This window comes from Ammospiza caudacuta, chromosome 2, assembly GCF_027887145.1.
Source record: "Ammospiza caudacuta isolate bAmmCau1 chromosome 2, bAmmCau1.pri, whole genome shotgun sequence".
Classification (NCBI taxonomy): Eukaryota; Metazoa; Chordata; class Aves; order Passeriformes; family Passerellidae; genus Ammospiza; species Ammospiza caudacuta.
In genome coordinates, this window is record NC_080594.1 from 106,488,817 (window position 1) to 106,501,702 (window position 12,886).

The 12,886-nt window shown below is 37.0% G+C and overlaps 1 protein-coding gene across 5 annotated transcripts in view; it reads left to right on the top strand.

Moving 5' to 3' along the window:
• Positions 1-12,886, top strand: part of CNKSR2 (connector enhancer of kinase suppressor of Ras 2) — a 205,900-nt gene that overhangs the window by 148,909 nt on the left and 44,105 nt on the right. For all 5 annotated transcript variants that reach the window (XM_058800636.1, XM_058800632.1, XM_058800633.1 and 2 more), the window contains 4 exons: positions 77-249; positions 2,332-2,405; positions 4,810-4,881; positions 10,670-10,737. In XM_058800636.1, coding sequence (XP_058656619.1) covers positions 77-249; positions 2,332-2,405; positions 4,810-4,881; positions 10,670-10,737 — 387 coding nt within the window. The remainder of the gene's footprint in view (positions 1-76; positions 250-2,331; positions 2,406-4,809; positions 4,882-10,669; positions 10,738-12,886) is intronic.

Below are 12,886 nucleotides of genomic sequence, written 5' to 3' on the forward strand. Positions count from 1 at the left end.
GTGTTTTCTGACTAGATATCTTGTTGATTTAGTGGACAAATCAAATGCTTTCACATCACCTTATTGTTGTTTTCAGCTCCTATTCCTGGTAAAAGCAAAAGACGGATCTCGTGTAAAGATCTTGGCCGAGGGGACTGTGAAGGCTGGCTTTGGAAAAAGAAAGATGCCAAGAGTTATTTCTCCCAAAAATGGAAAAAGTACTGGTTTGTCCTGAAGGATACATCTCTGTATTGGTATATCAATGAAGAGGTAAACACCTGTACTCATGGTCTCAATGAATACTTCATGTAGTGCTGTAGTCAGGATTTGGTGTGAAAACAGTGCTTTCAGTGCTTATATATGTTAATAACTTTATTCACCCAAACAATCATACTGAAATTAATATTAACTGTCTGACAATATTACCATGAAGATTTTGAGATATCTGTTCCTTCCAATTCACCTCTTACTACATGGAGAAATAACACAGTTTTCTGTGTCCTCATGACACCAGTTTAGAATAAATTTATCCTCAAACCCTTGAAAGTGAAAAGGTAATTACTTAATCCTGTCATTCAAGCTTAGTCATGGAAATGTAAACTTTAATGTTGTGCTGCCTGGTGTTTCTTGTTTATCTCTGCTAGGCAATTAAGGAAGATAGTTCTGTTTTCTCAGTTCTGTTCTCCTGTTGTTTCTTCTTTGTAGCTTTTAATATGATTTCAGTGCTCATAAATGCTGAACTTAAAAGCACTGGAGCATCCCAGCTGAATTGTGTACAGCTTTGAGTATGCAACATTTTCTGCATTGGTACACATTTATTATATCAGCTTTAGCTGCAAAGCTTTTTGCCAGGGTTATGATACCTTGATTTTTAATCCTATTAGACTCATTAGTAAATATGCTGAGATCAAACCATTGTTAACATCTGTATGTACTCTGTCCAACTTGTTCTTTTAATCACAGCAAGCATTTGTACATAACTTTTTCAAAGTAATCCCCAACTTCTCTCTGAGTAAACAGAGAGCAAGTTGTTCCAAAGCTTGTTTTCTCAGACTCATTCCATTTGTGCCTTCATCCCAGCTTCAGATCAGTGACCCTAACTCCCTCCTCTCCATTCTCCCTCCCTTGGCTACTACAAGGTTTTCATCAGGGCAGTAATTGATGCCTACAAGTGCAGTGAGTGGTCAGCACTGGGTCCAAGGAGCAGCTCTGAGCTGTGCTGTACTTTCCATGTGGAGTGCAGTGCTCTCAGCACCTCCATCTCCTACCCCATCCCAAGTTTCCCTGAGGTTTTCTGAGTTTTGGTTATTTTTGAGCCCTCAGCTCCCTCAGTGTCTGTCATCACCAGTAGAGTCAAAGGCTGGTGGGGGGTGCCTCAGTAGCAGGTGGACAGACAAGCAAACACTGCTCTTGCCAAAACTCTGTTTCTCTCGGCAACCATTCAAAAAAGAAATAGCAAGATTATTTTAAACAGTGTCTTTTTGATTTTAAAATATCTGCTAATGCAGAACCAGTTACAACCCTGTACATTCCACATAATGACTTCAGCTCTAGTTTTATATGCTGATTTGTGTCTCTTACTTATTTTGAGGAAGGCATATAATCAAATGGACTGCATATGTGGTGTAAATAACCATTTAAACTCTTAGGAAAAGATGTATATTTCTTCACATACATTTGTGTGTTTTCCAGTTTCATTTCTATGATCCTGTGTTAATTTTGCATGCAAAGTTATGAGCAGTTAAATAACCAAGTCTGTGTTATTGATGTAAGAGTAGCTTAATATAAATAATGTTTTCAAACTGTGAAAAGTCAAGGGAGATTGCATAGCTGATAAAATAAACCCTGTAAAATCTTCAGAGGAGAGGGGAGAAAGGTCAAATATATGCTGAATGTTGTAGAGAGATAAAAGTAGCTGAAGAGATATCATGCCTCTTAGCTGTGGTACATAAAATGATAAACAACACCCATTGAAATTGCTTTTTTTCTCTGTTTCTTCGACCAGGCTGCATTTCTCCTTACTAATTAGTCCATTTTCCCCAAAAATTAACTAATTACAATAACTAATTGACTGAATACATTTGGTGATTTTGTATATTTTCAAATGTTGATTCAGCTGTGAAATTGTTTCAGAAAACTGAGTATTTAAAACTGTATTTTTCACCAAGGGATCTGTCTTTCTGCTTCAGCAGAAGTCCCAGTGACTTCTGTGAGAGGTTTGCCAGAGCAGAGCAGACATAAGTATTCCTTTTGTAAGAAGCAGGCAAGTGAAAATATTTGCAAGTTTTCAACAGGCTGTTTTTTTTTTTCCTTACACTTTAGCTACAGTAATATCTCGAACTATCTTTGCAGGATGAAAAAGCAGAAGGATTCATCAGTCTACCTGAATTTAAAATTGACAGAGCCAGTGAATGCCGCAAGAAATAGTAAGCATGCTTAAAAATAATGCAATGATACAATAAATGAACTGCAAACCTAAGACAAGGTTTTCCTTTAAAACAGGGAAATAATGGACTTTGTTACAATTGTCAAGAGGTTGTATCACAGAAGAAGCTATATGAAAAAAGCAAATTATTTTTTTCTGTTTGGAATGCCATCTTGCCCAAAGAAGGCTATTTTTTCACTTCATCATGAACCACAGTGCTTGATTAGACCAAAGTTAATTATGAGCAAGAAGGCTGCTTGGCTGCTGCTGTCCCTTTATTTTCCTAGTTCTACTTTCCTTTGTTTCTTTCCTGTTTGGGGTTGCTGTTTTCTTTATTTGTTTGTTGAGGGTTGGAGAGTCTTTGTGTTCTTTATACTCAATAAACAGCTTTAAGCATAATACAGAGACCATCCAAATAAGAAAGTCCCCAAGTTCATGGCCAGGCATCAATATTTAATGTAACTCCAAATCCATTAGCATAATCTCAAAGTTTGCTGAGACATTATTTCAGTCCTGGGGCAGATAAAAAAAAGAGGATGACAGTGATTTGTTGTATTTTTGTTATATGACCTAAAGTCTCAAAGAACATTTCTTCTCACCTGTTTATGTGGCTGTCCAGGTTTGTGCTATTGCAGAAATCCATTTATTAGTTAGATAAGTTCAAGCATGTGTAGCAATGTGACAGGTCCCATGCTCCCACAGGGATATTTTTAGAGCCATTATTGTTCAAAATTTTTTTCCTTGCCTTCTAGTATTTTTAAACAAGACTGGAATTGCTGAAATTCGTCCAAAACATAATTTTCAAATGCAATATGGTATGATTTGTACTACCTCTAGTTCTACAGAAAGCACCAACCTTGTATCAGTTGATCTATATCTCTCTTTAGGATGAGCTCTACACTTCAAAGTGGTCTCAAAGGGCAGAAGATAAAAGCTGTGAAGAAAAAAAAAAAAGATACATTAGCTTGAGTCTGTTGTCCTGTGTCCTTGGGCCACATTGTTTCTTTTTTGGTGATGCAGCCGCATAAAGTCAACTCATTTTTCAGAATTGCACCCTGCTGAAATCGTTTAGTTTGGTTTTACTTGATTTAATGTCTGTTGAATAGCAGCACATAAAATGTGGTTATTAAGATTCTTTGCTTGGGTGTCACATAAAGGGAAAAACCCTCTAAGAATCCAGATGAAAGATGCTGTAACAGTTTTAAGAAGTCCAGTTTTAGGTCTCAGTGACTTGATGATGTCTTTCTAAACTGGCAGATGTCACTGTACATCTGCTTTGACTTGCATAATACTGTTTGCTGTCATGTGATAGAGGAATCTGTTTAGTCTCAGTGTTATGTTATCTTCTCTAGAAGTAACTTTCCTGTTACCGATTTCATTTGCCTGATTTCTAAAACACTGATATGTGTACATCTGTGTGCACACATACATGTATACTGAAAATTGCAAGCATGATAAGTATAAAAAAATGGTGATAAGCACCATTTTTCTGAGACTCAATTGATTAGAGAGTGAGAATTATTATATTACATTATATATATGTGTGTATGTGTATATGTATAAAATCTATTATGTCTCAGAAAAATGGTGATGATGCTCATTATGTATCATGTTTGCAGTTTTCCTTATTTTCTTTAGGACTGTTACATTTTTTGTTGTTAAGAGACACCTTCAGATTGTTCTCAAAATTATTCTTCTCTACTGTAAATTATTCATTATTTCAAATGCTTTTGCTGGATCTTCACGTACTTCACCGTAAATCTTTATCCAACATAGTTAAAAGACTCTTTCTAGTAATTTATTTCATATTATGTATGAAATGCAGTAATTCTCTCAGCCCAGTCATGTTGATTACTTTGGTGGAAAGGAAAGATGAGATGTAATTGCCCATTGCTTAGGATGACCTTATGAAGACACTGTTGATTTATGACAGCTTTTCAGAAGTCAATCAGCACATCACAATTTCCTGCTTGAAATGCAATCATTAGAGCTAAAGGTAATGTCAAAGTCATTGGGATGTGAGAAGTCACAAGGACTGAAAATTTTACTGTTGTATTGAATTAATTGTTTAGTCAGTTTTCTGTTCAGAAAAAATTAATAGCTATATGTATATCAGCAAAATTACCCAATACATAAAATTCTATCCTTAACAGTACACTGCAGGTGATGGTTGAACAATTATTTATGCACATATGAATCAAGGATTATTTAGAAGGGTAGTTGAAGAGCACTTCACTTGGTGAAACCTGGCACAATCCTAAAAGTTGTATGTTCATATACTGTTTGGGGGCATGCAGAAATATGAACTCATCTCATTCCTTGGTGACCATGTGATCTTACATTTCAGATTAAAAAAAAAAAGAGTTGTGCCATTACATTTCTTTAATTGTGTTTTTCCTCTACAGTGCATTCAAAGCCTGCCATCCTAAGATCAAAAGTTTTTATTTTGCTGCTGAACATCTAGATGATATGAACAGGTAAGGAAATCTAGCAAAGTTCAAGGACCCACTCCTTAAATGTGAATTTTCTTGAAGCTACTAATAACATAGGTATAACAAATTACTTGTTAGTATAAAAAGATAAGTTTAGTTGCTGAGAAAATAGGTGCAGAGAAACATTGTTTCTGACTGGCTTCATATGTTAATTATTTAATTCAAAAATATTACCTCTTTTTTGACACAAAGGTTTGAAATCTTTAGAAACATGATTCCATGTTTCTAAAAAGAAATAAATACAGTGTGTGAAACAACATCCAAACACAATTTCAGAATTTCAGGTTTCTGTTTTTGGTTGTGTGACACCTGCAGAGCTGAGGTATCGCCAACTCTGCTTCTTTTCATACTCCCAAACACATGATGCTTCCTCTGGGAGTCCTTCTGTTTCATGTCCTGAAGGGAGTAAGAAGTTGGAGAAAGATTTAAAACAGTCATTGTTTTCTTATGCCAGTCTTGAAAAAGGAGTGGAAGTTACAATGAATTTTGCAGATTCTCTCCACTTCCATGAATTTTGAAGTGAAACTTTGGTTGTATTGGATTTGATAGGGAAAATTTCAGCATTTCAAAAAGAACGAGGACTTAAGTCTTAGCTCTTTGAGTACTAAATTTTACTGCATCTGTTCTTGGCTCCTTGCGCAATTTTTCAGAAAAATTATTGAAATTTCAGCACAAAATAAACACAATTCCTCTTAATTCATTTGAATGGTAAATTAGACCGTGAATCCCATGTTTATTCAAATATTAGGGGCTTTATTTCATTTATTTTCACAATATCAACAGAAATTAACTCAGTTCAAAATAATATGCCATTTTCATCAAATGACAGACAACACAAACAAAAATCTATTATTGCAGCCTGAGAATTGTTCTATCTTAGATAATGTCTGTTGATATCCTCAATGACCAGAGCTGTTTTCAAAACAGAGGAAAAAGGAGATAAAACTGAATCAATAAAACTTAGCAAGGCCTGTAATCATGGTTTAAGCTGTCTTGTGTGTACTAGATTCAACTACCTGGCAGAGCACCTTCAGGATACTGCCAGTTCATTGCTGATAATATTTGGGTGGAAAGGCATGCAGATACTACACTGTGCCTGCTTTCCTTTAGAAATATCTGTCAACATTTTTTTCAGAAGTTTGTGCATGACTGAGGCTCACTGCAAAATCTCTTCACAGTTAGAAAACTTAAAACCTTTTTATTGGTTTGGGAAATTTTAGGCTTGCCTTTCCTTGATAATTCTGTCCAGCCAATCACTCAAAAAACAGTTTGTTGTGCAGCAAACAGAATAATGGCTTGGTCTGTATTCAGCATATCCTGAACCATAGCAGTAGCTGAATCATTCCTGTCAGCAGCTCCTCACTCAGTATGACAAGGCACCTTCTTTTTGAGGATAGAAATTTATATATTTTTTCAGTAATCAGAAAGCAGCAGCAAATGTGCAGCAATATTTTAAAAATATATTGCACAGTGAATAACCCAGGAATTACAATATTTTTATTTTCTCACCATAAATATTCTTTTTACCATATTTTGAAACTAGTGCATATTAATTCCTTTAGAATGAGCTTGACAGAGTTTGGATCTGAGTTATAAACATATAAATTTAAACTCTGTCAGGGTCTGTGGAATTACTTGAAATTCTTACATTTGAGTTGCCATCAGAGTCTTACCAAAGAATTTTATTTTTTTCTCTTTGTTTAAGGTTTTAGAAAAATTATTTCACTTTCACAAATATTCAGTTAACTCAACAGATGGGAAAAAATTTACTGAAAAATAGTCTTTCAAATGCAGGGATAATAAAATACTTCCTGTCTAAAAGTATTTTGAAGCCTAGATGAAGTAAAATATGGAATGAAATTATGAAGTTAAATTAGTTCTCTTTTGATCATTTTATGTTCTTTTTTTTGTCAAATTTCTAACATAAATTCTAGTTATGTATCAGGCAGTCATTTCAGTTTTGTTTATACTTGAAGCAGAAGAAACAACAGTAGAAAACTGCTAATATATGGAATGACTGAAAATTCAAAATCGTTCAATTCCTTCATCCCTTGTATAAAATGATTCAGTTGTTTCTATTAAAAAAATGTTTGCCAGCTATGAAGTTTTTGTTTGTGTGTATCTACTCACATAAAATGGGTATTTTAATCTCAGGTTATTCTGTCACTATTCAAATTTTCTTACTACTTTTATGACTGTGCCACACCATGGTGCTGGTAAGGAGTCTGGAGAGCTGTGATCACTGAATTTTGTTGCTGTGGCATCTGAAGTCCCATTAGTCCATATGGTCACAACAGCAAAATGTTCTTTGTACCTGTTAGCATGCTTTTTCCATGTGAGAAGAGGACAGAATATCCTTTATAGATGTAAAGAACTTTTTTCTAGTGTAAATGTATGGTCATGGAAACATGTTGCTTGGAAATTCGTTGTTATTCTCTTCACTCTGGTTAAACTGCATTCAGGTATTCATAGACACTCTAAGGTATCCAGATTCCCATACAGCAAGTTCATCCTATAGCCTTGAGGTTTATGATTAAGGAGAATTTGAAACTCTGCTCTGACTAAATTTATTGCATCTACTTGAATGTGAGATAAGATAGAAACGTTTCCTACTAGTCTGTGAGAGTGAGTACTGTGCATCCTTCCTTACATAAATTGCAGGTCTCCAGAAAGTCAGGGGGTTTTAATCCTGTTCTATGTGTCATAAAACTGTTTTAATTAAATACTGACAAGAAATGAATGTGCTGTTCTTAAAAAGAAAAAAAAAAGGAAACCTGAATGACTGCTGCAGTTACCAGTGACACTGTATTGTCATACCTAGAAAACAGACTTTAGAATTCTCACAAGAAAATTGAAGCTGTATTTGCTGTAAAGAAACAATATGTTCTTGGCCTCTTGCCCTCCAAAGGTTACAGTGCCTACCAGGACACACACACTGAAGGGAAGAAAGATAGAAATCCTCCCATGGCCTAGGGCTTTGTATCTGTTAATATGCATATTAAGAAACATTTCTGTAGCTGTATGATTGGAACTTTTGTCCTCAGTGCATTGTAACCCAGGCATGTATTACTCCTCTTCCATTCTACAGGAGATCAGTGTGTTTCCTCTTTGATACAAGTCCAGTGTGTTGGATTTCTCATACAAGTCTGACTTGAACAAACCAGAACTTGAACAAACCAGAATAGTACTTTATTAAAATAATACTAATTCCCTAACCCTATCTGAAGAGGCTTTAGCAGCCACATATCAGAAAATATGCAGAAGTCAATACCATTCCTTTAGTTTCCAGACTGGCAAACTGCTCAGAAGCTGTGGTTGTTCACAGTGTACAACCTCAACAGGGGTTACAGCCACCTTCTGGTTCACCCCGCAGGCACTGCAGGTCACAGTGCACACCTCAACACAGATCATGACCTGCAGAAATTCATTAGAGGTGAAGTCATTCTGCTCTCTCACTCAAGAGTGAGAGAATGCTACACATTTCCTGGGCTCTCATTAGATTTTATTTTTCAGGAAATAATGCTTTCCTGGAAACAGTCTTCTGTCATCTCTGTAAGCAGCATCAGTTGTCTGACAGTTGAGTGTTCATTAATTTAACTGGTTACCTCAATAATAAGCAAACTTACCAGGAAATGCTATCACATGTTTAGGACAGAATGAAGGACAGGAGAATCTTTATAGATCTATTGTCTAATGCTTTGTGGTCAGCAGCCCTACCCAGTGGGGCTCATAGGTGGCTGTTCCCTGCTGGCAGTGCAGGTGAGGGTGGTAAACCAGGGGTTGAACTGGGGATGTGAAATCCTGAAGAGGTGAGAGGGAAGCAAAGCACCATCCCCACTGTCTGCCATGCCATTTGACAGAGCAGATGCTTATCATCTTGTGCTGCTTTACCCTCAGGGCACAGACAAGTCTCTGGCCTTTGCTGGTCCCTCTGCAGCACGGGGCTGGAGTGCTTTGGGTGAGGTCCCTGCCTCTGTGCCTCTGATTTGAGCTGGCTCAGCTGGCAGCTGAGCTTTATTCCCCAAAGGAGGTCTTCACATATCAAAAATGTGAGCCTAAAATATGGCTTTTCTTTTGGCTTTGAAGGTGTAACATCATTGTCTGAGATGAGGTTTGTTGGATTTCTGTTCCTGTGTGCTGCTTGTTTTTACAACTGTATGGCACTTGCTAACAATTACAACTCAAATTGGAAGTGTCCTCTTCAGCTTCCCTATTCTTCTGGCAGAAATTTTGATTGTGTGGTAACATGAAGTATTCTGCAATCACTTTAGGAGCAAATCCCTAGCTTTCTTCCCAATTTACAATGATTTATGGATCATTAATATGGTTTATGGATCAAAAATGTGGTCACTGTTTGACCACAGTGGCAGTCATTGGAAAGTGTCCCTTCGCCCATGCCAGGGGGATTTGTAACTAGAAGATTGTTAAGATCTTTCCAGCCTAAAGCATTCTGTAGTTCTCTGACTCCATGATGACAGGAGTTAATTTCTAGGAAAGCAACTGTATTTTATGATTTGATGCTTGCTCTGCACTGCAATGTCTCAAAGGCAGGCATGCAGGAGACATTACAAAGGTATGTCCTCTGTTGAGACAAACATCCTGTTTCTGTGCATGCAGTATGCAAACAAAACCCATCAGGCACAGGTTTCTGACATGGGGGTTTCCCATTCCTGAAGAAAACCCAAACCTGACTGCAGTTGTCTTTCTGTATACCCTAGCAGTTAAATTGCAAACCAGTAGGTTGGCAAACCAGGCCTGTCAAATTCTGGCTATGGGATGACTGGAGCAAGTAATTCCAGGTTTACCATGGACTGGACAACACGGGAGATTGCCATGGTGGTTTAAAGCCTCGTTGATGAAGGACCTGATTCAGTGTAAGCATTTGGCTGATGAATACACTGAGAGCCCCATGGGGAAAGAGCACAGGTTGAAACTGCCCTGCTACAGACAGTTCAGTGTATGCTTGGCAATGACAGCCCTACTAGAAGAGAGCAGCAATAGCCTATTTGCTTTTTGGATTGGGTTTTTTGTGGGTTCGTTTTTTGGTTGGTTTTTTTGTGTGTTTGGGTACTGGGGTTTTTTGTTTAGTTTTGTTTGAGGTTGTTTTTTTTAATTTGTGCAGTTTATGGAAGCATTTTTTCAAAGCTAAATTGGGATTAAAGCCTTAGATGTGAATTGCATTGAAGCAACTATCTTTCTCCCTGCATTTCTGTGACACAAACACAAAAGTGAATTCTGATATGTCTCCTTGTCTTTGTACATGGCACTGTAGGTAAGCTCTAAAACATAATGGCATAATTAAACCACAATGTCTGTTTGGGAGTGAACCTTTTCTTTTTTCTGCCATTTTCTGCTCTGTTCCTCTGCTAAGTTGCCAATTCAGGCCTTAAAATATTGCTTCAATCTCTGAAAAGTGGTATTTGTTCTTAAGAAATCAGAACAGCAGGAGTATTTGTGTGATGGCATATCTGTGAGCAGCAGACTTAACAACTCTTTGATTATCTCTAAATCCTTTATTTTACAGATGTTTGACATCATACATGGTTTTCCATTTGAAACAAAATCCTTGCTGTGAAAACAGTTTGTTCAACAGCAAAATCATAGATCTTTGGAGACTCCCTGAATAAAAGTATCAAAGAGAACAGCTGTCTGATATGAAAAATAACATTGTCCTTAATCTCCTTCAGATGCTTCTAGGTTTGTTTTTGCTAGAAATGCATGCAAAAATTAAGAGGCTAGATGGGTATCACTGGTTTTTTTAATATTATTTCAGATGGCTCAACAGAATTAACATGCTTGCTGCTGGCTATGCAGAAAGAGAGAGGATCAAACAAGAGCAAGGTAATGTGTTGTTATTTTGTTTTCTTCTGTCAGCTCTTATCACAAGTTCATCTGTTCTCTTTTCCCTGCTGTGTATCAGGCCTCATTCTCATCATCTGAAAGCAAATCACATATGGGTATTGCTGTTATTGCTTTAGAGAATTCCTTCTCTGACAGGAGCTCTGACTAATTCCTTCAGACTCTGATCTGCAGACACTTCTGAGATTATTTCTGAGAAGCTGCAAAAGATAGCTAAAAAAGCAGATGTACTGCCAGTAAGCTCCACTGTATGGTACCAAGGAATCTGTGTGCCTTATCAGAAGAAACTTAAGAATCTGGAGGCTAAAAAAAATATTTGAAACATTGCATTTGTGTTTGAATTCACAGAGGGCAGGAGTGCATGAAATTGGTCTTGGGAACAAAACCATTTTTCTAAAGCCTGTTGAGTCAATTGGATTTACTCTAAGGACTTTAATTTTAAGGCCACTTAAATTTTGTGATTCCTACTGGTTTTATTGTATTGCAGTGTGTTGCTACAGCCCTGTTGGCATTTCACTTTGAGTTGTAGGCTTACAACATTTTACATGTTTATTTTTTATGCCTAATATTTAATGGGTAAAAAAACCAGCATATATAAAATAATGTGTTGATTTTCTTTGAACTGTTTCAGTAGAAATTGTAATTGCAGACAGAAAAAAGAAAGGGTCAGTTCAATTGTGTTGTGGAGGCTGTTTCTTGGAATTGCCAGTGACATGGATGCACAGAAGGGTTCCTATCTAAGTATCTGCTTTGGCAAGCAGATAGCTTTTGAATTCATGCTCTTTTCAACATATGTACCAAGCAGCAGGCACCAGAAAATTGCAGTGGTTGTGATGATCCAGAGCTTATTCAGATGCCTGTCTGCCTGCTTCCCACTCAGTCAAAATCTCAGTTTTTAATTCTGTGTCTCTGAAGCCTTCATCAGAAAGATTTTGGGTTTTGGGCCAAAAAACTCATGTCATTTTTGACACCAGGCCCTCTGCATTCCCACAGCCCAGGATAGCAGCACCATGCACACTGTTCTTCAGTCATGTTCTCAGTGTCTTACCAGACCTGGAAATCAGTTTGGGAACCATATTTCCTAAGCAGCACTACTGTAACCTGTTAAAAGAACCTGTGTACCATCTGTTGTCACTGCTTGAAGAGGCTGTGAACAAATTCTGAATCTCAGAGTCTTCGAGGAAATCCTCTGTTTTGGCATTCAAAGCCAAATTACAATTTTTATTGACAGCAGGTTGGCACCAGAATTACAATGCCATGTGGGGCAGTAAGTGAAAGGTGTATGTTATGCTAATGGTGTCCAAGTGCACAATTACGCATTATACACCTTTCAAAATCCAGATGGACATGGAGAAATATTTTTGCTACTAAGAAATCACTGTGTAATAAAATAGATGATACAGATAGACATGAGATGATGTGCATTCAGGCCTCATGTAGCTTATTATTAAAATGTCTCCCTATTGAAGATAATCAGTGAATCCCCACTGACTATGCAAATTACATCCTAGGCACTGACAGAGTTCTTTATTACCACTAACACCATTCACTCATGTTGATTTGTTGCAGGCAGGTAGGTAGAACTGTTTCCTCTTTGTGTTGCTTAGTTGTGTTTAGTGTGGGAGGCAGTATCACATGGTCCCCTCACTGCCCTACACTGTTTTAATGCCTCTGGTGATTTTCCTTGGCCCCCAGCACAAGGGCTATTACACAGCTCAGTATTGTCCCTAATTAGCAAAGTTAGCAAAGTAAAACCTCTCTATCAATTTGAGCATTTTTGCAATTACAGAAACTGTGAAGCTAGAATTTTCTATATTCAATGACTGTACCAATTGTCATCTGCATATTTGATTTGACAAAAGCTCTTTTCTTTCTGTGTGGTTCAGCCCTTTGCAGCAAAGCTTTATAATACCTCTGAAACAATTCAACAGGAGTTGTCAAATCTGTCTCAATTAAGAGTTGAATGGTTCTGAATCTAAAGTTCATAAATATATTTCAAGAGCTTCAGAGATGCACGAATCATCGAATTGTGGGTGTACTGCTGAAAAAAATGTTACATTCTGTACAGAACAGTTTTATAAAAATACCTTCAACTTTTCATGTGAAATACAATGCATGTTAGCAATACATC